The sequence below is a fragment of the Setaria italica genome, chromosome IX (assembly GCF_000263155.2).
Source record: "Setaria italica strain Yugu1 chromosome IX, Setaria_italica_v2.0, whole genome shotgun sequence".
NCBI classification, from domain to species: Eukaryota; Viridiplantae; Streptophyta; class Magnoliopsida; order Poales; family Poaceae; genus Setaria; species Setaria italica.
Window position 1 is genome coordinate 37,182,034 of NC_028458.1, and position 25,840 is coordinate 37,207,873.

The window sequence follows — 25,840 nt, forward strand, 5'->3', positions numbered from 1 at the left end:
CGTACGCCTTTCAGTTTTTACACCCTGCCACGCTAGTTTCTTCAAACGGAAATGCTACACGTCTGTCGTCCGACGCAACACGTCTCCATTGGACGGATACGTGGAACATCTTCCTCCACATCTTTTTTCCTCCCACATCGTTTCTATCCCTCCCCATTCCTTTCTCTCTCACCCTGTCTTCTCTACTTTGCTGCCCTCAAGCGAGGAGTCGAGGACCACACCACATGGCGATGCAGCACAAATCCTCGACCGTAGCTACTCGCGAAGATGAGGAGCCATCCAGCGGCAGCTCGCGGAGGTCAGGGGTTGTCCTTGGCAGTGGGAGGTGCAGAGGCAAGGATCTGCTCTAGCAGCGCCCAGATCTGGAGCCTTGGTGGACGGTGGTCAGAGAAAGGAGGAGCTGCAGTGGTGGCGGCGCACGATGGGCAGGAGCTGCCCCTGGTTCCGGAGTGGAGAGGTAAGGCAAGGCCATGGAGATTTGGCTACTAGCTCGTGGGCACTTGAACCCAACTAAACTTCAAGATAACACACAGCTTCCTGTTCCCTCTCTCTCCATAGATATATTTTTTTGAGATTTTTTTAATGTTGCAACAGGTACTTTGATATGTTGGATTTTTTTTATGTTGCGATCAATGATTTTTGATGTTGCAACAGGTCATTTGTGATGTCAGAATGAGTGATTTCTAATGTTGCAGTTTCTGATTTTGGATGTTGCAATAAGTGTTTAGTTGGGTCTTAGCCTTACCCCCATATTGCAGCAGTTGATTTGGAATATCACAAGAGATGATTTCTGATATTGCAATGCTTTTTCGTAATGTTGTATATTTGAATTGATGTTTTCAATCGGTGGTACGGTGGTACATGATGTTGCAAGATCTGTTTCGCATGAAATGTTACAGATCATGAATGAGTGTTGCGGTGGGATTTTTTAGCTTAATTGTTGCACATAACATGAGATAGATAAAGATGGTATTCATTTTTCATGGTTTATACAATTTTTTCCTGATGTTCCATGCAACATGAGGCATGTGTTGCGGTGGGAATTTTTCGATGCCAACCGTCCGACGGCTAGCGCCCGGATCGAACTTCCAGGCGTGTCGGGGGGGGGGGGAATATTAACGACTTTCTTATATTCCTTAAACGAAGGTCATAAGGGTCCGGGCCCACCTCCAGCAACAGTGACCTCCACCGACTTGGCCCGACCCCCGGGTCACAGGGTCGGACGCGCCCGACCCCCCGAGGCCGCTCCTCATCCCAGCCGAGAGAGTTCTGCCTCGCCCGATCACCGGGCGAGAGGGGTCGGACGCGCCCGACCCCTCGCAGCAGGTCTCCGCCTCGCCCAACCCCTCGCAGCAAGTCTCCACCTCGCCCGACCCCGGGCGCAAGGGGTCGGCCGCGCCCGACCCCTCGTCGCAAGGCTCCGTCTCGCCCGACCCCAGTCACTAAGGGTCGGACGTATCCGGACCCACAGGACAGAGCTTCGCCTCGCCCAAGGACATGCGCGGACCAGCGGACAAGGGCGCAGATCTTATGGGCCCCCACCAATCTCGCCATAAATGCAACCGATGGGACACGCATGTCCGGAATACGGCTCTGACACACGGAGAGGCGCCCACGTTCCTCGACGTAACCCATCGGAGTTTTCGGACGGCGCACTACTGCCACGACTGCACAGGGCTACAGCTGCACCGTGGCTACAGTGGTCGTCCGTCATCTGCGACGTGCACGGCTACGGTGGCCAGTCATCATCATCAACTCGCACGGCTACAGTGGTCGGTCGCCACGCACGTCTCGCGTGCTCGGCTACAATGGCCGACCGCTGGGTCATCGATGGGACCCAACGGCAACCATCCCTCCTCGGTGGCCATGTTGACAAGACGCAGAAATTAGAAGGGAAGGCGGCAACCCCGGTGGCTCGGCCCGTCTCCCTGTACTTTACCTTCCTTGCTTACCTTTTTTACTTCCCTTTACTCCTGGCTCGATTGTAACTCTTGTGTCCTCCTTACGCTATAAAAGGAGGATCAGGGGGCCCGAGAAGGGGACGGCTCTGGAACGGAACGATCCAACCCCGACCCGCAATCCAACCTCACGAGCATCAGTGCACACCCACAGAGACATGAGACCAGCTTCCCTCTCTCGCCCATTTGTAACCCCTACTACAAACTTGACACGAGTAACACAAGCAGCCTCTCACACTGGATGTAGGGCTATTCCTGCCCGAACCAGTATAAATCTCGCGTCCTCTCGTGCAACCATCCGAGCCTTACACGCATAGAAAACAAATTTACTTGCCGGAGTCTTAACCCGTGATTCTTGACACCGACAAGGCGCTAGCAGCGTTCTTCAAAATATAACACCTTGAGGGATAAGGGTATCCATGGGTCCCCACCGACTAGGATACTGGTCGGTCCTGACAAGTGGGCCTGCCCGACCATGCCGAGCGGGCCAAGGCATGAAAATGCGTGAAGCACAAGCCAGGAGGCCGGGCGAATGGATTCTGCCCAGATATCATGGGATATTTGTTGTAAACCGATTTAGATTGCTTTCCATGTAACAATAGACTAGGATTAGATCATATCCGATTGTAACCCTAGGTCGTCAGCCTATATAAGGCGGCCAGGGATGCCTCCCGAGGGCATCTCAACTCTTCGCATTCCATACCAGCAATATAATCCACTAGAACATAGGGCATAGGGTATTACTATCCGGAGACCTGAACCTGTCTAAACCTTGCATCTCTGTGTTACTATTCGAGTTCTTGATCTTGCGATCTCCCCCACCTACAAATCTACCACCTGGGTAACCTCTGGTGGACTACCAGACACTAAATCTGACAGTTGGTGCGCTAGGTACGGGTGATCGTGAGATCCTCTCCAGCGAGCTCGATGGCATCCTGCCCCGACGTCATCTTCCCCGAGAGCATCAAGGACTTCCTCACCAAACTGATCCAGCTTCGCTTCGGGAGTATGCTGGTGGACTCCGACTCCACCGTCTCCTTCGCCGACTCGGCATCTGTTGGATCTGCACCGATGGAGCAAGGTCTTCACCCAAGGATCATCGTGCCGCTTGCACAGCAGGTCGGCGATCTTTCTCTCTCAGAGAGGGTCCCACACATTCTCGCGGCAACCCGCCCACCCACGCCCTCCGATTTAATCGCGGGGCTAGATCGCATCAACAACATCATTGCTGAGTGAATCAACCTCTTCGAGGCAGCACTACGCCTCGGAAGGTCGGCGCAGGGCTCTCCCCGCGCCCCTTTTGGCCTCAAGAACTCAGCTGTCGCATTTCCTGAAAAACTCACGCAGGCGTCCCAGATCCAATCTGAAGACCCATCTGAACCTACCCAGTTTCTAGATTGCGGCGAGTTTCAAGTCCCTTACTTCGCTTTAATTCCTAACTCCTACGGTGAAAGCAACATGAACAGCAACACCCCACCAGACAGGGAGGTCTTTCTCTCCAGATCTACACCCGACACTCCCGAAGCCGATCTCCTCAGAGTAGATCCGATCGTAGCCGAGCCGATCACGGCCGCCGCATGGGAGGTTGGCTTGAACCCTTCAAGAGGAAGAGGTGGACTAGTACCAAAGCAATGACCACCATCCCGATGACGACAACAACCACCGACCAGATAACCACGACTGCGACAACCATCGCCGCGACAGATGGGGAGACGGTGAACGACGCAGTCGGCCTAGTTGGCAATCTGACTGAGATCTCCGCAATAATCTCTGCAACCACCGCAACCTCCGTGGCGAACTCAACAACTGTCACCAAGAGTGGGATGAGGCGGAGCTCCGCCAGCGCGCTCAGTACGACCGCGACTTCGGCGCCCCAAGGGTCGGCAACCAACCAAACCGCGACACGGAGCAGGAGGCCCGCAACGCCCGACCCAGAAGTATGCAAGACCTCGGCCAAGTTCGCCAGTAGAAGAATGAAAGTCTCCACGAGTACATCAATCGCTTCTTCGACAACCACAACAAGCTGGATGGTGTACCGCGACGTCATCTGGTACTTCTTTACCGGCCTCAAGAACCGTTCGATGTTCCGTTCCATGTTCTAGGCTGCTCCCAAGATGGTCGGACACATAATATAGATCATCAACCTTCACGCTGACACAGTGAGGCTGAGCACGTCCAATTCCATGATGGCAAGCACCACCACAACAATGACAATGAACCGCCGACCCATCAAGACCTCCTCCAGCACCAGCCCCGGTCGGAGCCCTCCCGACCTCGGAAGAGGCCCCTAAGGTCCCTCCACCAAGGACATGCACAAGCTGTCGACCCCCTGGGAGGGGGCCCTTCATCGTCAAAGAGGTCATCTTGCTCGGCACTTACCTGCTGCAGTGGGCGGACGGCTTAGGTGTCCCCAAGCCATGGAATATTCGACACCTACGATGCTTCTACCCTTAGGATCTAAAAGCTATGTGCTCTCTTTACATTTTACATTGAATAAATAAAACCTCAGAGCTTCTTTGTATATCTACTACCTTCTTTCTTACCTGAGCTCTTACTCACGCACGGGGGCTATCCGACCAAATCGACAGACCACACCCTCGCCTTTACGCTCAGGGGCTTCCCCCGTTATGCTCCGACCTCCGGGTCTCACCTCTTCTCCTACACCTCTCACGGCAAGTACGACTAACTCATGTGGACGACATCCTAGCTCATGAAACCCAAACAACCTTGCGTATGCCCCCTCTACAAGCTCGAGATCCGCTCTCAGCAGAGTGCTGGTCAGGCAAGGCTGGGAGCTTAGTGACTACAAGCTTAAGCTACATGATGTCCTATCGTATAAACCAAAGGAGGGATGAAGGCTTTCTATTCACATAAAATTACTTATCTCATGACACAGATTGATATATTTCACAGTTTTTTCATTACAGGTCCAGCTCCTTAACAATGTTCTCCGCCACACCATTAAACTCCTCGGCCAGTTCTGGGAGTTTCCTCGTGTCGAAGTCCATTGCGACCCCTACACTAGCATGCTCTAGAGGAATCCGCAGGAAGTGCATCTTTAGTACATTCAAGACATTCTTGGTGCACTCCACCGCGGTTTCCTTCAGCAACTCTTTTAGCCGGTCAGGCGCACTCTTAAGGTGATCGAGAAGTGGCATCGGCACGGCCGGGTCTTCTAGTTGGATCATATTCATCACATAGCCAGCTGCCTTGCGCAGACCTTCCAACTTCACCTCCAACCCTGCAATCATCAATTGGTCACGCTGAAGACTTTGCATTGTGGCAACTAAGCATCGGTCAGTGTCCTTGCGCAAGCCGGCCTCATAAGCCAGTTTCTGCGACACTGCATACTCACAGTGAACTGCCACATCATGATCTTGCTGGAGTCGGGTGTTCGCTGCCTCGCATTCCTTAAGGTCCTGCTTGAGCCTCTGCTCCCTTGCATCGGCATCTGCCCATCAGAATCAATGCACATAAGCAGATCAGAACCAAGTCAATAGGTCAGAGCAACATACCTTTTAACAGAGCATCGAGGTCGCCCTGGATCTCCTTGGTTATCCATTTCTATTCGGTAAGCTCCCGATCCTTCTGCTTGAGCTACTCCGCGGTGTCCTCCTTGACCCTCTTGAGGTTGGCCTCAAGCTGTTGTGCCTTAAGACGGTATTCCTCAGCTCGCCGAATCGCATCTGCCCTCTTGTGTGCATGCGCGGTCAGATTCTGCCCACACACTAAACTCAGAACACTGCAAAGAAATGAAACCCCATATACAGATCTTCAATGGTGGTCGACGTACTTACATATAACAATGTAGAGACCTTGGAAGACGTCTGCTGCAGCTCGGCAAGATCCTTCTTATCTTCTGGACTATCTCCTTCTTGCATATCCACATCGGCATCCTTGGTGGCCCTCTCTGGTAGTGGATCATCCCTTGGTAGCTCCTCCAGGTGGGATGTAGCTCCAGCTCTTTCACCAGTCACTTGTGCAGCCCCGGAGCCGATTGCAGCAGCGTTCATAGCAACCGCACTCGAAGCCGCAGCATCCCCGACCACGCCCTGCTCTGGTACCGGAATTTGCACCGCTTCTCCTCCCTCACGGTGATTGTGGTCCTCACCAGCCTCTGGAGGCGAGGAGTGCTAAAGGATGCGACCACTCACTCCTTCGGCATGGGACAAACCAACAGTTGGCTACGTACCGGACTCACCATCTAGCATGGCCTTCCTGTATCGTCGGTGCAAAAGGCAACTTAAGAAAGACATGCAGCAAAAGAACCACGAGACGGATAATATAACCAGATTACACTTACATGGTGCTTTGTTTCACCCGAAACTTGGGACGCAAGGGTGGTGGCGGCACCAACACGTCTTCACTCGGCCTCCCTCGCAGATCTCCACCTTAAGCTTCTCCTTGATCCGCTCAGCGTCGGCCACGGTCATCTCAAGGAGCTCAGCCTTATTCTTTTTGGCGGCCGAGCTCGGCGAGTCGGACTCCTCTGTCCGCTTCACTGGTCGATCCGTCCGGGGGGCAGTGCTCGGTGCAGTCTTTTCTTTCCTCCCGGCCACCTTCTTCTGACTTGCCGATCCGTACGGTTTCGCCCCTCTTTTTCCCAGGTTCTTGCCATGATCACCACCTTCTCAGCTCCCGGTGGTTAAAGGAGTTCTAACGAATTCGCTGTTCAGGATATGGGTTCCCTTCCGTATTTCAGGATTCAGAACGTCAAATGTGGCGATATGCATAGTGGAAAGGGCTTTGCCTTCAGCTTCAGTTCCTCTCTTTCTGAGCTTGTGGAGAGTCAACGGACAGGAAACAGTTTCGGAGGCTCCGAGTCCGTGGAAACAAGATGATGGGGACATGTATGAGACGGGATGATGCTCGACGGATATTTGAAAGCAACAAAATAAACAACAACAAATTTTGTATGTCTATCTTGCACATAATTCAGATCGACTAGAAATTATTATACCAAACAAGATGACGACGATAGCCGATTACTCACCATATCGAACAACAACTACTGATCAGTTCCTGGAAACGGGACTACCGCTGATCAATCATATGCCATACGGCGGCGCAAACATATATAGATCGGTCGGCCTCAGCAATGGAGGCGACGAGCTTAGAGCGGAGGCATGTAGAGCTGCACCCACATGTCATGGTCTTCGACCCTAAAAAACACTGCAGTCTCCTTGAACATGGCCTCATCCCTTAGCTCCGCGCTCATGAACACGATGATGCCGTGCTTCGGCGCCTGCCCTGCGCCCGGCCGCTCCGTCTCAACGCGCTCGATGCAGCGTCCAAATTCCAGAGTCCTGCGATTTAGAGATGTAAGATGTTACTACAGATATAGCATGAAAACACAAGACGACTGCCGATCGAGGTGTATTTCCCACTAGGTTCCGCATACCGTTCAAAGTAGTTCACGATGTCTTGTGAACTCGGACGGTGGCAGGGGCACTCTGGGAAGGCGACGAACGCCGTCCGAGAGTCCTCGGGCGGCGTCCTCCTCATGGTGACGAACGGCACCATCAGCTCCGGAGCTGGTAGCGGCCTGGCATCATCTTCGAACCGGCGCAGCATCGCGTGCAGGTTGTCGTCGAATACGAGCGCCCCGATGCTGTCCCGGATCACGGCGACGCCGCGAGCGACCAGTTCCTTGTGGAACTTGAAGAACCTAAAGTCGACCAGCGGGCCCCCGCCGCAGAGGGCCACGATGGTCGGGATGCCCTCGAGGGGCGCCGGCAGCGGGCAGCCGTCGAGGATGTAGCTGTACACGGCGCTCGCCTCTGTGACGACCTGCGTGAACCAGATGTCGCCGGGGGCCATGGCCGCGACTTTGTCGAGGACTTCGACGCCCATGATCGTCTCCAACCAGAGGAGGAGGCAAATCACGTTCTTGGCAACCTCCAGCTCGGTCGGCTTTGTGAGGACAAGCTGGTACGCCTTTCGGGCAGTGTCTTTGGTGTTGAGGACTTCCAGCACCCGAACGACCTTGTCAGACTTCATGGTGGAGAATAGTGAAGATTTAGATTGACGGAGGAGGGAGAGAAAGGCGAGAGAGGGATGCTATGCTTGGCACAAGAGAGAGGCGGCTGGGGATATACATAGAACAAAGTTACAGCGGTGTGGAGACAATGTGTGAATCGGCTAGCACACATGTTTACAGGCTGGACGAAACTGGCCAGAGGTGAGCCGGAATGTTATGCAAGGTAGTTGTACATTTACTGGTTTACAAATTACAACCTTCCAAATTTGCAGCAACGGGAATATGAAATTGCTTCATTTAGAGCATTTCTTTGTGGATCTCAATCACAAATTCTGGTTCACAAATATAATTGCGAAATTGCTTCATTTAGAGCGTATCTTTGTGGATCACAAATTCTGATTCGCATTGCCAGTGTGAAAACAACTATTGTGGAAAATTGTTTAGAAGCGCCTAAGGTTTGAAATTCAAAAATCTTGCTTATTTCAATCCATGGTTATCAACTTTCCTCCATCACGTGGTACTGCCTTTGGTAATCGGTAGGTTTGTTAAAACCATGGTTTCCCATGGTTTAAGCATTATGGAAACCAAACCAACTCGCACAAGGATGGGTTAGACGGTTTGATTTTGATTTTTTTTTATAAGTAACTGGCAAGAATTTTTTCGAACGTGTATTAATAGAGAAGAACATGTATCAAAAACCAGCACAAGGTTTTCATCTGAATCCGCAGGCGGATCTTACACCGATACCTTCAATGAGGAACATGCATCATAATTGCCGAGAAGAGCCTTCGCCCGAAACTTCTCCGCAACCCACAAACCCTCACCACTCCAAGGGCTATGTTGCCACACTGAACTTGCCATCGCACAACCAGACCAGCCGCCAAGCCAACAATCACAGAGGGACACAATAAGCAAGACATCATTGCAACACCGACTAGGGCACAAGCATGTGTGACCTGTAGCCGTTGCGCTGACACCCAATAGGGTCTCCTTCATCCCGCTTGACACCAACCACTTGTTGGTGCATGAGGGCAAGGACCGTCACCATCACTGCTCTTGGCCATCCAACAAGCTTCTAGTTTTGTCACGAGCACTGTCGGGCAGCCTTCCACAGTGGCGCCCCATTCATTTGTTCTCGCAGCCGCAGTGACTTAGGCATGGGCAGAGACATGGTGACTGGTCACCGTGGTGGCCACATGGGCCACAACCAATCCAGAATCCACCGACCAACTGCAGGTTGCCACCCGCAACATCACTGTACAGAGTACACCAAGGTTGGTATTAGTCGTGCCGAGTCCTGCCGCTAACATCACCACTTAGCCCTAGCAAAGTGAAAGGGTAAGGGCTACCGCTGGCACACCAAGCTAGCAATTTGCAAGGAGTGGCCACATCCAGGGCAAGCCGCCTCCAGCTAGCTATTGCTGCCACACCATCCTAGCACTACCAAGCCAAATTAATCGCTATCGCGCTAGTCACCATGGACTGCCACCAAACCAGCCTTTACAGCCACCATAGAACACCAAGAAATGGATGGAGCCACACCAATCTAAGGAGACACCAATTTGAGTCGCACCCTTGCCTTCGCCTGGCCACTTAAACTCGTCACCACTGCTGCAATTTGAGCGATTAGGTCGTGCTTATGTGTGCAAATCACACCACCTACTTGCCGCAATTGTCGCACAGCACCTCACCAGACTCAGCCCCTAGGAGACCCCGACGAACCTTCTATGAAGAGGTTGCCTCGTCGCCCTCCCAACCAGCCTAGGCTACCCCAGCCACTAGCCAAACATGACAACACAAGCAGCTGACCATAACGGCGCCATCTACAGCACGCTGCCCATGCCTGATAGAAGGTGTCAAATCAAGGCACGAGAATTCTAGATCCGCAGCATCTCAGCTCCACCTTGCCGTCATAGCCTTATTGTGTAGCTTGCTGTCACCAAGCCTCTGATGATCCACTCAGCAATATTGAGGAGAAGGAGGAGGAGGAGCAATGGACTAGCAGCATCGACTCAAGGGAGCCCTGCTAGTTGCCTTGGGAAGCGACTCGCAACTGGAGTTCATCCATATCATGCAAGCTCATGGAACAAAAAAAAGATTTATAATGTCCTATTTGAGAAAAATTATTGAACATGAGAAAAAAAAATGTTCAAGTGGAGCAATTGGATATGGATCCAAAGAACAAATGATTTTGAAGAATCAAAGAACAAATGGTTGAAAGAAGATTTAGAGCAACTTCAAGAGTCTTCTATAAAATTCTTCCCCAAAACTATCTATTGGGGATTATACTAAAATTTTTTTCCCTAAAATCATGTCATCCCACAGCATATCTCCAATAATAAATTTCCCGATACTTTAAAACCGGCCGCATCAGCACGTGTGGGCGGCACCTCCACCCACTCGCCGTCCTTGAGCAGCTGCAGCCCGCCGCGCGGTCGTCCTGCAAAAGGATGATGCCGCCGGCGTCCGTGTGCACGCAGAAGCGCCTGCCTCCCACGGCCAAGGCCACGCCACCTCCGTCCCCAGACGCCGCCACGAAGCTCAACATGAGACGACTCCTCACCGACGCCCTGCCCCTTCGTCTATCAGGTGCCACTACCGGCGTCGCCCTGGACTTACTGGGCGTCTTCTGCTGCAACGGCGTCTGGCGGCAGTTCCTGCTCGCGCTCGACGTGTTGCTGCACGACCGATTCTCTTTCCCTGCCCCGGACCGGTCATCCTAGCTCGCCGAGTCACGACTTTTTCATATTTTCGCCCATTTTGAATCGATAGTGCATATAGTGCATCTGTTGTTGTACGAATTATCTTAAATCTACATAAGCATTTTAACTTTTGTGCATGAACTAGATGCTTCCGCAGTCGGATGAGATGGAGACGGAGGCATTGCTCACCATCGGGCCATGCGCTGTTCTTCCCTCGAGCCTTGCGCCAGCGTCGGCGGAGGGGTCGCACAGCGATAGGAGAGAAGGGAGCGGACGGCGGAGCGGCCGCAGGGCACGAGGCGGCGCTGCCCGCTAGAAGAGGTCGGAGCAGCTGTCGTGAGAAGCAAGCGCAGGACGCATGTCGTCACCGTCTGCGGGAGGACCGGAGGAGCCAGCAGGCGGAGGACCGGAGGAGCCAGCAGGACACGACGTTCGGCATGAGGACGGGTGTGGCGGAGGGATTCAGGACGCAGCAAAAAAAAAAAAAAAAAAAAAAGCACGACGGGACGACTCGATGCGGGAACGGGAATACGCGGGGTGACAAGAAAGTTTTTAGCGTTGTTGTATTTTTTCAGGAAGAATAGAGCTTGATTTCTTATGTTTTTCTCCCTAAATAAGATTTGAGGCTAATATAAGGAAGCTTTTGGAGTTGCTAGGCTGCATTGTTTTGAGTGTGAGGATGGAAGAATTCGACCGACAGGCCACCCACTTAACAAATATGATTAATAATTAGGGAAGGGCAGGGGGTGGGTCTTGTGTGGTTCACCACCGCCGCCCGTGCTGCAGATGACATTGGCACCCTATTTCTATACTGCCATTCTGATAACAATATTAGTGAAGATAACAATAGTGTAATTTTTCATAACGTGTGATCTGTGATGTGCCATTTCAGTTAAGTCTAGTATTCTTCCTCCTTTATAACTCAGTATCCTATTGATCATCACATAATGACTCATCATGGTTGTGGAGTTGGATAATCCTTAATTACAAGGGTATATATATATCTCTTCACCAAAAATGTAATATCAGACTTGTTCACGAGATCTAGGTCAGAATAAAGTTTCATCTAATTGAACTATGCAAATGACAATTGTATAATTTACCATGACACAATATGCTCGAGTTCAGCAAATTAAAGTCTATGATTGTTTCTCTCTCTCTCATGTAGCTCGTTAGCCTTTGGATAATCCCATATGACTCATTATGGTTATCGTGTTGGATAATCCTTATAAGTATAGTTCCATCCTGTAAAAGTTCTTTCTCGAGGAATGAGAGCCAACGCTATACATACCTAACTCAAATATGTCCAAACTAAATGATAAAGAAATGTGAGCTGGCAAAATGATAATGTATATGCATGTATGCTTCCAAAACAAAATAAAAACCTTAAGACAAAGATACACCTAAGAGTTAGTAGAGTAGAGGTTTTTCATGTGAGGCAAGGTGGCTGGGTACATTGCAGTGTATGCCAACGCGCTATGCATGCTCTCTCTTGTGCACTCTCTTATCTTGTAGCCATCAGCAAGCAACAGCCTCATTGGATGCATCCTTACTTTGTTCTCAGTGGGAAAAGCGTTTCTTGCTTTCCTTTCTGCTGGGCTGCATGCTCTTTTACTTCATTCCATCGAGGTGGTCGTGTGCGTATCACCGTTTCCATTGCTGGAGGCGGGGCAGGAGCTCAGACGTCGACAATCGCCATGGCCGTTCTAATATTCACAGTGGAATAGCTTCTCCTCTTTCACAGGCTCGAGACCCAGCTGTTCTACTGGTTACCCAGCGATCGTGCACTAGGTAATCATGTTCTGGAACTGGCTCAGCTGGCCACCACAGACTTCATCTAGCTACCATGCCTCCACACTGCCAGTCCCGTTATGTTGCGCTTCGTAGAGGAGGCAATAGTGTGCCTCCGCTGCCTTGCTAGCCCACACCACGGCGTAACTTACCTGTTCTAATTTATTGACCCGTGCTCTTTTATGGGCCAGCAATTTTAAGATACATATATGTATTTAAATCTTTACTCATTATCTAAAAAATGTATTTAAATCTTTACTACTTTGCCAAATTGTGATGTACATCTTGTTTACTTTTTCTTGAGAGGAACATCTTGTTTACTTGTTGCTCTTCAGTATGCCAAGTATGGCAAGGAAAACCCAGTCGCCTTTGAAGTGTGCATGTATGTAAAAGTGTAGGGTGACCAATCTTCGCACTTCAGAATCAGCCATAAGAACACCTCGTGTGTTGCTCACCATGACATGAATGCGGGGAAAGAAAGAGCCATAGGGAGAGGAAGTCTGGTGATCGTCAGAATTCCTCACACCGCTAAAAGCTAGGAGAATGAGTGCGTCCCGCCGCTCAAATCCGTTTCAGTTAAATCTACCATTATTCCTCTCTTATAAATCATTATCATGTAGATCACCCCATATGACTCGTTGTGGTTTGTTGTGTTGGATTATCCTTACAAGGATTCGTATCTCATCCCAACAATGTGAACATCCTAAAAGAGTTCTTTTTTCCTCAAGCAGCTTCAAAGTTACATATACCTAATTCTATTGTGTCCAACTAAAAAGATAAAGAAACATGAAGGTGAAAAAAGTAAATATAGATGCACCTAATCCAAGTGTTTACAAAATAAAAAAATAAAAAAACGTAGCACAAAGCTCCGCAAAAGGCTGAGGAGGTTAGTAGTGTTTAGACTTTTCACGTAAGGAAAGATTTGGCTAGGTACATCGACGTGTGTCCACAGTATCATGCAGGCTCTCCCGTATGCACTCTCTTGTCTTGTAGCCATCCCCAAGCAACAACCTCCTTGGAAGGATGCTTGCTTTTCTCTGAATGGGTGATGTGGCTCTTGCCTTTAGTTCACCTCAGTTGCATGCTCTTCCCCTCATCTAGTGACTCACCCATCGAGGTGATCGCGTGTACTTCAACATTAGCCTTGCTGTTTGTGGAGCGAGCTCGGTCGACAGTCACCATGGCCAGCATGACCACCATGGAGAAGCTACTCCTCTTCCACAAGCTCGAGAGCGACTTGTTCCACCGCCTAGTGCACGACCTCGCCCAAGACCCAGCGGCCATGAGGTGGGTGATCGCGCTTTGGCTCTGGCTCGAGTCCGTTGGCCACCACAACTTCATCCGCCGTGTCGCGGCGCTGCCAGGCCCCGTTGTGCTACGGTTCGTTGAGGAGGCAGTCGCATGCCTTCGCTGTCTTGCTGGCCAATGCCAGGCGGCCACGGCTGATGTTGAAGATGGACGCGGCAAGCGCCTACCCTGCACAAACGCGCTCCTAACAGAGCCCATCGACGATGCGGGTTACTTCCAAAGTCATCGCGAGATCTTGGATGGCGTCACCCACTATTACAGGAGTGTTTGCCTCGCCGTTTGCAATGTCAACAACAGCACCACTTGCATGCCCAACAACACAGCCGGTGTGCCTGTTGCCCCACCGATGGTAAGCTCCCCTATCCATACCACCCCGAGGGTGGCACCCTTGCCACTAAACCCAATGGCAGCATCCTTCCCACTGAACCCCATGGCGACCCCATGGATCCCGATGCAAAGCCCATTGATGGAAGCCCCATGGATCCCGATGCAAAGCCCATTACCGGACGACTACCGATCCCTCTTCATCACCTTCTCCAAAGGCTACCCCATCAGCAGGGAGGATATCATGGAGTTCTTCGACTCGTAAGAACACTCTCTTGTCTTCTCCACTTATTTGTGTGTGTACAGACACCTTGGAACCCCTGCTACTCTTTTATGCGTAGTCAGGGGTGGACCTTGTTTATTTATGAAGGTGTCTTGCAGTGGCGGCACACATTACATTCTAAAACGACAATAGATGCGTAGCCTTTACGTCTTTAGAAGTTTCCAATATCTACTCAACGAAACTTTTTTATAATCTAGCCCATGAAGTAGCCGACAATAGTTGTCCAACTTTTACATTTTTAGATGTTCCCAAAATCTGTCCAGTGGAACTTTCAAGGATCCTAAAGTAGCCGACAATAGTTACTTGGCTTTTACATTTTTTGATGTTTCCGATATATATTCATCTAAATGAACTTTCGAAAGCAAGATTTCAAAGATCTTATTTTGGGTACTTCACAAAGTTTTTAATCATATTAAAAACTAAATGTGATTATAAAACTTTCAATTGAGAGTCAAAAGCTTTTGATGACAAAATGGTTGGGACCTAGAATCCGAAATTTCGAACTATCACTGGCAAAGAACTTATGGACCAGTTACAAAGCGATAAAATTGCTCTCTGCAAAAGAAATTATTATGTGGTCCATTGAATTTATTTCATGTTGAATGTTGTTCAAGCTTCTCCACTAGCTGCATGATTGTTCAGGGTCATAATACATATACAGTTAGCGCTAGATAATTTGTGCGTACATGATGTGTTGCAGGGTGTTTGGGCCTTGCGTGGAAACGGTGATGGTTGAGAAGGTGGCGCCGGGGCAGCAGCCGGTGTACGGGCGGGTGATCCTGCGCAGCGCGGCGATGATCCCAGTGGTGCTGGATGGGCGGCAGACAGCCAAGTTCATGATCAAAGGCAAGCACCTCTGGGCCAGGATCTACATCCCCAGCTCCAGGCTCTCCTACCCCTGATGGCAGGTGAGAAGCCGGGGTAAGAGCAGAACAGAGCTGGAGCTTACTAATGTTACGTGTGCCATGTCGAGCTGGGTTAAGCTGTGACCGGAGCTTTGCTGAACGGTGTCGTCGAATAAATAATCCGAGTGTTAAGTGTTTGTGTCTGCGCTATGTATATACGTCTGTGAGTTTCACTGTTTCAGACTTCGCCATGTACCCCTTATAGTATATGTTATGTAACCCATTGTGCTCAATTCTTGTGATATCGTGACCATCCCTGGCATCGAGTTTTAGAGTTCTGCTGATCTCACTGAAAATTTAGTGTCTCCTAGTTAATTTAGTTGATTGGATTATAGAATTCGGGATCTCCCATTCCGGAGAAACAGCAGGATGACGCATCAGAACAGTTCCCAAAGTGTAGCTAAGCCAAGTCCATTTCTAAGAGGATATCTTCTCTCTCTTTTTTAAAGGATCTATGAGGATACCTATCAGGACAGTTTACTTACAAAATAACAGGATGAGACCACAAAAGTTCTACAGAGGTATGTCCGTGGTACAAACGAAGATGAATGCATACAAATAACCGTGCCAACCAACTGCCTATCGCCTCTTCCCTTATCATCCAGCATGATCTCAAGTACTACCACTTCCTAAAGCTGAACCTGAACTCGCAGAAGGATTATTTCTTAGAGTTTTGACAACGTAGCGTAAGTCTGCTCAGCATATTTGTCAGGAAGCCAGGGTGTGAGTGCATCAACCAGCCTTTTGATATCATCTGAGGAATGAGAAGCGCTAAGAGTAACTCGTAACCTGCAAAGAACCAAAGATATAAGTAAAACTTAGTTGAACAGCCTCTATTTCGTTCTGTGTAGATCAAGAGAAGGTATTTACAGCAAAGTCTAATTTCTATTCTATCTACAGCAAGCAAGATGACGCATGCAAGTGAATGGAAAATTATGTTACGAAATGTACGCGTGTCTAATTTCTATTCCAATTACTCGGTCTATGACCACTACAAAACTCACTCCAAAATTTTAGGTTGGCTGACAATGACCTTGAGTTGCGTGGAACAGGAAAATAACAATTACAAAGGAGAACTGGAACCTGCAGGAGTTAGGTGGCACTGTGGGTGGTCGGATTGGTGTAACATGAAATCCAGATCTTAGCAAATGCCTGCAAAAAAAATTTTAAGAAATATAACTATCAGGTACGTGAAGCAGAAAGACCACTGTCAATGTTAGGGGCCCAAAGAATGAACCTGCCAGCCCTAAGTGCTGCTTCTTCACTTCCAACTACAATGGATATTATGGGGCTAGTTATGTCGACTTTGGTCAAAGATGCAAAATACTGCACATGCCTCCAGACTGCTGATCTTCGCCATCTCTCCTTCCTTGAGACATAAAGGGCCGCTGAAATCCAAAATAGTTTCTATTAAGAAAACATCCCTGATATATAGTCCAGTGCAGTCATTCCTTAGTAATCTTGATGCAGCACCCCCTCCAACTGTATCTTTTAGGACAGCAGCAATGTTATATTTAAATCCTCATTCTCACAGACTAATGTCAAAGCCGTAAAACAGCATGTTGCATCTTTTCTCATAAAAGAATGTGATAAGAAAAAAATGGTGGTTGAAATGAATATGGATGCCCATCTCAATACATTGAAGACAATTATGAATGCGTGTAATAATCATTTTTACCAGAACTCTGTCACGTGTGGTAAATTGTGAATATTACCGTGCACAGAAGCAACTACTGGCACTGGCAAAGCAGTCGAAAATATGAATGAGCGACCTCGTGATTGAATCAAATTCTTCCATCTAGTGCTGCTCAACAGATTGCAAACTATTAGTTAGAAAGCTTGCAATAAAGTGTTTACTCATATAGAGGAGCAAATCAGATTCTACCTCTGTTATTCATAGAGCAAATAGAGATGATTCTCCTACTGTTTTTCATATAAAAAAGTGTTTACTACTGACATTCCGGTATTTGGCGAAACAAGTTATCCCCTGTTCATAGAAATTGTAAACATGAGAGTCTGCAGCAGTGCAGCGCAACTTTGTGACTACTCCAGATGGCATGACCTAAAATCTCTGATGCCACTATATTTGATCTCCAGAGACCGTGCTACATTAGTAGCTCCGTGCAACAAAAAAAAAAGGAAAGGTTCTTCAGTTTAGCAGGTGTCAGTAAGTTCTCAGACTGGCAGCATGGTGGTGCACTGGTGCTGAATGGATTCAGTAATACAGAAATCAGGTACCAAAATCTATGAATTCATGACTTTGCAGTTACATGTTATAACCTGATTCTCACATTTCTCTGCATATTGTTCTATTAATATATTGTCTCACATATTTCGTGCAGCCTCAATTTTTAGACAGATCTGCTAAATTCCAACAGTTTAATATACGGTAATGCTCAGGTGAATTTCATTTTCTAATAAATGAAATATGAGCATTTGAATACATTACCTGCATGCTATAAAACCACCTTGGCAGCCAGCAGCTTTGCTTAAGGTGCCAACACTAATGTCAATGTCATTTTCACATTCAAACAGTTCAGCTGCACCACCACCATTCTCACCACAAACAAGTGTCCCATGAGCCTTGAGAAAAGAAAAATGCGAATGGAATTCGATTAGCACCAAGATCTGTAAAAATGTATTTGAGAGGAGATAAAATACTAACATCATCGATGACCAACAAAAACCCATACTTTCTGCGTAATTTGACAAGTTCAGGGAATGGAGCAAAATCACCATCCATGCTGAACAGGCTGTAATTTATAAATGAAAAGTTCCCAGTTTGTTAGTCTCGTATGCAAAAGCAAGCGATCACTAGCCATCAATATTAACAAAAACATAAATGCTTCTTCAGTGATGACTTGCCTATCTGTGACAACAACTTTCTTCTCCATTGAGCAACTGGACCTGCACAGAAAATCGAGATATCATTGTAGCTAACTCAAGTAGTAATGTCAATATTCTGCATAATATTACTGCGAAGTCAAGAAGGAACATACAGCAGGAAATCAAGATGGAACATGTCACAGTGCTTGTAAACAAACACTACCGCTTCTTGCTGTCGCTCCAAAAGGCGAATCCCATCAATGATTGAAGCATGGTTCAGTGCATCTGAGAAGATTGCGATTCTCTCATCCTCTGCAGGTTTTCTCCCAGCAGCCAAAAGAGAGCTGATACTCCCCAGGGCTGTCATCACAGCCATGTTGGCGGAAAATCCAGTGGGGCAAAGAAGGCAATCCTGCAGAAGCCCTACACAGTAAGGATCCAAAGCTGAACAAATTATGGTATGTGTGCACAATTTTCAGATCGAAACATGATAGGGTACCTCCTTTCTCTTCAGCTCTGCCAATGATTCTTCCACCAATTTGTGATAAGTAGTATATCCACATATCAACGCAGAGCCTCTTGGCCCCATGCCATACTCTTGCGCTGCCTAGCAAAAATGCAACGAGTCATTAATCGAAACTAATTGATAGTATAACAATGGCCGCGGCAAAGAATTCGGCACACCTTCACTGCAGCCTCGCGGACTGCCGGATGCGAGCTGAGGCCCATGTAGTCATTCCCGGAGAAAAGAATCAGATTCCCGTCCAGCTTCTCTTCCTGCTCACCCGTCTCACCACCTAAGCAAATCGAACGTGTCCATAAATAGGGGAGAATCGCAGGCTGCATCGCTAGTTCGTAAGTAACAACGCTACAATTTTGGCATGTGCCACAGAGGGGGAGAGGAAGGCGTGCTTGGCACCAACCTTCAGCGAGCCATTGGTGGAGCGTGTCGCGGTCGAACCGGATCTCGACGGCGGCGCGGTCCCAGGGCCCCGGGCCGGCGAAGGTCTCCGGGGCGGCGGGCGGCGGCGCGAGTGCGATGGGGCGCGTGGCACGCAGCAGGCTCCTGGCCTCCAGCCTCGCGAGCGCGGCGTCCACCAGCGCGTCCCACTGCGCCATTGCGTCGAACAGGCGGCGCGGGTGGAACGGCGGCGGAGCGCGCACGCAGAGAGGAGAGCAGACGCACGGCACCCGCTTGGGGAGAGTTGGGTACTTGGGTTAGCGTGCCGGTGGGCGCAGCCGCTCAGAGTGGGGGGATGGATGGGCGCGGCGGCGGGGTCAGCAGCTTGCGGGGTGAGGTAGTTGGCCCACCCGCCAACGGGCAACGCTAGGTGGACCCCATCAGATAAGAAGAAGAATCGGAATGGTTAACGAGCTACAAGGCCCACAACAGCTGCACGGAGGCCTAACTGTTGTGAGAACCAAATCAGACGGCCCATCTATCGAAGAAATGGTGGGCCTTGATGAACCATTGGACCTTTACACTAATCTAATAAAACAAAGGCCCATCATCATAAAGGCGATACTTTACATGGCCAAATGGGCTGGGCCTAACGGGTGGCACGAGGCCCAGCACGTTTTGCCCCGACACCAGCACCGCCTGGCCCGGTTTAGGATGGGTCCGTGCCGGCACGATCCGAGGCAGTAGGCCGAACCTGAGCCGCAGAGGCGGCACGTCGGGCGGCCCGTCAACTCCTCCACCTATATAATCCTAAATCCCCTCCCCTCTCCGCCGCAACCGCTACAGGCCGGGCCAGGACGGGCAGGGCCACCCGTTTGGCATAGGTGATACTTATATCGTTGCCTCGTTGGGTGTTGATTGATGGCCTCTTGGCCTTCATGTCCGTCCTCTCTAGGCGTTCACGTTTGGTCCATATTCCCCTACCATTTTCCAACAAATACATTCAGGATTACAAAAAAAGGCAACACAGTTGTCAATCACCGTCCTCGTATATATAAAGCAAAAGCAAGAACGGTGCTTCCAAGCGACAGTAATACAGTACCATCTCAGGAGGAGTGTGTGCTGGAGAAACAATTCCGAGCCCAGTGGTGTTGCAGACTTGCAGTGTGCAGCTGGCCTCGCGTGTATATGTGGAATTAATAAGGCACTCAAAACCAGTCGGGTACGGTTTCTGATTTGGATTAGTACGATGAGGTTAACCATCCATCAGTACGGCAAAAAAGAAGGTACAGGAGCTATAAACAAACAAACAATACCACACACAAAAAAGGCAACCTCATGGGCCGGAATGCGTTCCTTGCGAAAACTGCAAAGCCGCGGGGCCTTTCCCGGCTTTCCCACCACGTCGCGTTGCTTTTGTGGCCTTCCCCTCCCTCCCCATGTCGTGCTGACTGCTGAGCGATCGGCCGTGGCGCGAGTACCACGTCCCAGGCTCCTCCCAGTGCTCGTAATCAAGAAAAGGCCAGTGAAATTAAAGGTGTGCAGTGCAGGAGCGGTGGTACAGCACGCCAGCAGTGGAAACACGCAACAACCAGCCGTGCTACGGCTCTTTCCGCAGCGAGTTGATGCGAAGCAAAAACACGGCGGGTGAACAGAGCAAGCTTTGCAAAGGAGAAACGGTAGTGTACGTCTTGGCACGGACCGGAACGGGATGGGACGAGATATTTGTCAACAAAAAAAAAAGAGGACGATCGGCAGGCCGATAGGTAACGCCGACGCGTGCGTGTGCGCGCGCGACGCGCCTTCCTGTAATCGGAGAGGAAGAAATGAGATCGATGGAGTAACTGCGACTGCTGGAGTAACAGCGGTAGATTCTGTAGTGCGAGGCAGCAATTGCAAGCGATCACCGATCAGGACAGCACGCGGAAACGGAGGCGGCGGGCGTCGATGCGTCACAGCGAGCGAGCAGGGGCGACCTGCGGGTCCAGCTCGAGCTGAGCCAATGAATCGCCGGTTTCCAGCAAGCCAGGAGCGCCAGGACGCCTTGGCGCGACGCGATTGGACCGAAATCGCCGTGGGCCAGGCGTAGACGAATGTGCGGAGGCAGAGGCGGTGCGCCGTGCACTTGCCGGCCGTGGCTTGCTCGGGACGGTTGAATTTGTTCACCGCTGTGGGGCTCTGCGGGTGCGGGGGCGTGGCAGACAGTCCAGACACGGAACATGTCGGGCGCACATGGGCGGGAGCGCGGGCGCCGGGAGGCGGAGCCGGGCCGTGGCGACTGGCGAGGATGGGGATGGTCTGGTGGTCAACCGGCACATGCCCACGCCGCCGCCCGTCCATCCATCCCCTGACGCCGCTGTTCTCCGCACCGGGCGCGCGCGCGCACACCATTTCAGCAGGGGGAGCCGGGGAGCCAGGCAGCACGACGCCGGCCTGGCCCCGCTGGCGATCACGACCCATCTCTCGCTCCGCGCCGCAGGGCCGATATTTTCTCCGTCTCCCCTGCACGCATCACGCACAGAGCCTGCGAAGCGACATCGCGTTGTCGGAGCCGTTGAAAACTGCAGTAGGCAGGCACGAGCGTGCGTCTGAAACGCACAGGCGGAGTCGTCCAGGACCAGCAGACGTGTGGTGTGGGGCTGTGGGCGCGTCGCGGCCAGGCAGAGCAGGAAACAGAATTACCCGATACGACATGCGGGGACAAGGGTACGAGCCCTGCGAGGCGCGGATCAACCTGGCAGCTCGCTCCAGAACGGATGCAGGATCTCTCCCCACTCCGCCACTCGCATGTGGCGACATCGTGTGCCAACTGCGACCGGAGTCCAGCTGCGCGCATAAGATACAGCGTTTTCTGGAATCCAAGGCTAGAGAACCCAGCGCAATCATGGAGTAGGCGCTCGCCGCCGGCCGGTTCACTTGCCGCATATCGTAGATAGATCCAAGGAAGCCGGAGCAGGAGCTAGCAGCGCAACACTGCCATGGCTGCCAGCGTATGGTTTTCCCTTCCAGAGACAGCCGGGCGTCGCAAAATGGCGGGGGAGGGGCCCACCGACCAGGAGAGAGATCCATCCCTCTCGTCCCAGTGGGCATGCAATTGCAAGGCAAATCCATGTGCCCCAATCCCGATACCGTCCCTAAACATATGCTTTGCAGGTCACCGCCCTGTGCTAGCTACTGCTTTGCCACTTGCACATGGCCATGGGGTTGCCATTTTCCCACACCATAACCTGTGGCTGCCTGCAGGTCGCGGTCGCATCCCCCGTCGATCGATCGACCTGCTTTGCGGCAAGGCAGCTCAGTGGTGTGCAGAGCGGACAGCAACGCGCACGCGACCCCCCGCGCCGGATGAGTTGTAAATCGGCGGCCCCGCCGGCGGTGGTGTGGCGCGAGCGCAACACATGACTAGCGACACGGCGGGGAGCCTAGCGTGCCGGCTCCCCGGCTGCAGCCAGCCGGGGTTGTGTGGTTGTGTGTGTCACCAGCAAAAACACCAGGAGAGGGGGCTGAAAGCAACGGAGCGCTGGGGGCGGGCTCATTGTGTCCACCTGTCCGTGGCTCCATTTGTTTCATGGGACCCCATGTGTCCGTGATTTTCTACTGGAAGATCGTCGATCATCAGGGAGGAGGTGGTGAGGGCGGCGTTTTGATTTGTCGTCGAGAAAGAAAAAGAAATATAAACAAAAACAAAAGGAGTTGTGAGAAGCATTTGGCTTGGTTGGCAGCGATGGATAGATCGATGTTGTTGTTAGAGGGTGTTTGGATACGATGTGCTAAATTTTAGCAGAGTTAATCGGATATTCGGATGCTAATTAGGAGGACTAAATATGAGCTAATTACAAAATTAATTGCACAGATGAAGTCTAATTCACGAGATGAATCTATTAAGGCTAATTAATCCATCATTAGTAAATGGTTACTGTAGCACAACATCATCAAATCATGGACTAATTAGGCTTAATAGATTCATCTCGCGAATTAGACTCTATCTGTGCAATTAGTTTTATAATTAGACTATGTTTAATATTTCTAATTAGTATTTAAACATCCGATGTGACAGGTGCTAAAGTTTAGTAGGGTGACACTATATACATTGTACTGCAAAGGCATATACGTGAGTGCTATCCTGATAGATGCCTCCCGGGTGCTTGCACCGCAAAGTGGGCAAACCCGTTTTCACATAGTAATAGCAATGATGTCCTATGACTATGAAGTGTGGTTTTAGTCTCCACTGTTTTTTTTCTTTTGCAAAGTGCAATTTTTGGGGCTGTTGGTTCCTTGGTTGACAGGGTTGCCCATGTCTCCTATTGCATTCTCTTGTACAGTAGCTGGGTTATTCATGGAAGACACCCCATCACAAAATGACGTGGGTAGTAGTATCTCAAGGAAGCTGACTGAACATAAATATTTTACACAAAGTTTAGCGATTCATTAAAGGGGTGTTTGGATGCCACCCACTAAAGTTTAGCACCTGTCAAATATTTGATACTAATTAGGAGTATTAAATATAGGCTAATTACAAAACTAATTGCACAGATGGAGTCTAATTCGTGAGACGAATCTATTAAACTAACCAGTTGCTAATGATCGATTAATTAGGCTTAATAGATTCATCTTGTGAATTAGCTTAGGGGTTCTGCAATTAGTTTTATAATTAGATCATGTTTAGTCCTCCTAATTAGCATCTGAACATCCGATGTGACACTACTAAAGTTTAGCACCTAGTATTCAAACACCCCTAGGTAAAAAAAAAACAAGACTAGGACGATACATTTATGATGTTACAGATTGAGAGATGAAAGATGACTCGATTAACTTATTGCTGCCAAATTGACAGCACATGGTTAGAGCAAACGAATAAAACAAGTTATTATGACTACATTATCATCAGGGTAGTTCTCAAGTAGGGATCATCAAGTTACATTGCAGTGAGAAGCTTGAGTAGTGAGAGGAACGTTTCAACGATGCCTGAGGTGATGTGGTTTCATTTTTCTATATTTACAAAGTGTATTTTTTGTGATTATTCTAATTTTGGAAGTTTAGGAGGACATTCAAGCCTAGCTAGCACTACTTTCTAGTTAGAAAGCTTCGACTAATCCTGGAAGGCCTTCCATCACTATGATAACATCTCGCCAGGAAAATTTAAGAACATATGCTGCACGCAAACTTTACTGGTTTGTTAAGGGTAAAGTTTATCCATATATTCATTGAAAGGTAAGTGTTGCATGGCACCATTCACTCAAAGCTGGCTAGCTCAATCTCTTGCAAAATAAAAATGACAGCACACAGTTAGACAAACAATTGAAACAAGTGATTAGCAGTACATCAGCACTAATCGATTGTCCTGGCGCCAACCACTCGAATTGTACCACGAAGGCACGAAGCCAAGCACAACAAGTAAAACACTTTCATCACACGGTTTTAGTAGTACAAGCAACCAGAGAACCACATGATGCAATCAACAAACTAGTACCTGGCTGGCCTCAAACAAAAGCAAGAAAACAGTGGGACAACACCAGGGGGACGCCTAGCATATATAGCAACCCACGTTCTTGATTTCCCCCAAGTAACTTTTTCCTTGCACCCCCAATCCTCATTTGGCACTCATGATAAAAGGCCCTCACTCCCACATACAAACAGAGGCAGCACTCCCAAGTCCTCCGAGGAGCAGCTGGAAGCAAGCAGACTGCTGCCCATACTCCTCATCACCTCATCCTCCTGCGGCACACCACTGCGCAGTGCACACAGCTAGCTAAGAACCAGCCATGGCTAAAGAGCTCCAAGAAACTTCCTCCTCCTCTGCCACCACCACCTCGTCGTGCACCACCTCCTGCTGCTCGTCCACCGTCACGGACTCGTCTTCCTCGCCCCCGTCGCCGGCGGCGGCCAATGCTGCGCCCGCGCCACGGAAGCGGCAGGCGGCGGAGCCAGAGGCCGATGCCGAGGTGGGCGGGGAGGAGGAAGAGGAGGAAGAGTTCGCGGGGAAGGCGACGGCGGCGAAGAAGAAGAGGAAGCGGAGCAGCGAGGGGAAGCACCCGACGTACCGCGGCGTGCGGATGCGGGCGTGGGGCAAGTGGGTGTCGGAGATCCGCGAGCCCCGCAAGAAGTCGCGCATCTGGCTCGGCACGTTCCCCACCGCCGAGATGGCCGCGCGCGCCCACGACGTCGCCGCGCTCGCCATCAAGGGCCGTGCCGCGCACCTCAACTTCCCGGACCTCGCCGAGGTGCTCCCGCGCGCCGCGTCCGCGGCCCCCAAGGACGTCCAGGCCGCCGCTGCATTGGCCGCCGCGTTCGAGTCGCCATCGTCACCGTCCTCGGAGCCCGGCGCCGGCGCGACGGAGCCGTGCCACGCCCAAGACGAGCCCGCCACCAAGAACGCCGCCGCGCCCGGGGAAGCCGCCGCCGACGAGGCAGCCGTACCACCGCCGGCCTCTCAGTCTCAGCCAGCGACGCCGTCGAGCGGTGTTGAGGAGGAGCGCCAGCTGTTCGACCTGCCGGACCTGCTCCTGGACATCCGGGACGGGTTCGGGTGCTTCCCGCCGATGTGGGCACCGCTCCCCGACGTGGAGGAGGTCAATGCGGAGCTGCGCCTCGAGGAGCCGCTGCTTTGGGAGTAGCAGTCAGAGATGCTTGCATTGCAAGGACTAAACAATCGTAGTACTAGCTTATCTCCTCCTCCTCCTCCTGCTCTTTTCCTCTTTTTTTTTTTAGTTTACTCGGCAAAAGCAGCTACTTTTTCTTCTTCTTTTTTGTTGGGTTAATAAGTATAAACATATATAAATGAGAGACATAAGCCATGTACTTATAAGAGTAAGTACCTACTAGTATCAGTTAATTTTCACTGCATGTACCGGTGCTACTAGTA

General features: G+C 50.4%; 4 protein-coding genes across 4 annotated transcripts; 2 read left to right on the plus strand and 2 right to left on the minus strand.

Annotated features, from left to right (window-relative positions):
• Positions 1 to 6,898: 6,898 nt before the first annotated feature.
• On the minus strand, positions 6,899 to 7,966 carry LOC111258408. Its single transcript, XM_022829604.1, has 2 exons — positions 7,360 to 7,966; positions 6,899 to 7,264 (listed from the first exon to the last, which is right to left on the minus strand). The coding sequence occupies exons 1-2, from the start codon at positions 7,956 to 7,958 to the stop codon at positions 7,072 to 7,074; spliced, it is 792 nt and encodes a 263-aa protein (XP_022685339.1). The 5' UTR covers positions 7,959 to 7,966; the 3' UTR covers positions 6,899 to 7,071.
• Positions 7,967 to 13,611: 5,645 nt separating this feature from the next.
• LOC101774482 lies at positions 13,612 to 15,248 on the plus strand. Its single transcript, XM_004986753.1, has 2 exons — positions 13,612 to 14,324; positions 15,047 to 15,248. Exons 1-2 carry the CDS (start codon positions 13,612 to 13,614, stop codon positions 15,246 to 15,248), a joined length of 915 nt encoding a protein of 304 aa, XP_004986810.1.
• A 389-nt stretch (positions 15,249 to 15,637) lies between these two features.
• Positions 15,638 to 19,327, minus strand: LOC101780932 (8-amino-7-oxononanoate synthase). Its single transcript, XM_004983600.3, has 11 exons — positions 19,001 to 19,327; positions 18,762 to 18,874; positions 18,577 to 18,684; positions 18,251 to 18,489; positions 18,117 to 18,158; positions 17,917 to 18,004; positions 17,701 to 17,834; positions 16,967 to 17,055; positions 16,489 to 16,639; positions 16,335 to 16,403; positions 15,638 to 16,040 (listed from the first exon to the last, which is right to left on the minus strand). Exons 1-11 carry the CDS (start codon positions 19,194 to 19,196, stop codon positions 15,917 to 15,919), a joined length of 1,353 nt encoding a protein of 450 aa, XP_004983657.1. The 5' UTR covers positions 19,197 to 19,327; the 3' UTR covers positions 15,638 to 15,916.
• Positions 19,328 to 24,740: 5,413 nt separating this feature from the next.
• LOC101781338 (ethylene-responsive transcription factor ERF034-like) lies at positions 24,741 to 25,592 on the plus strand. The gene has a single exon (NM_001287229.1). It carries the CDS (start codon positions 24,741 to 24,743, stop codon positions 25,590 to 25,592), a length of 852 nt encoding a protein of 283 aa, NP_001274158.1.
• The last annotated feature ends 248 nt before the right edge of the window (positions 25,593 to 25,840 follow it).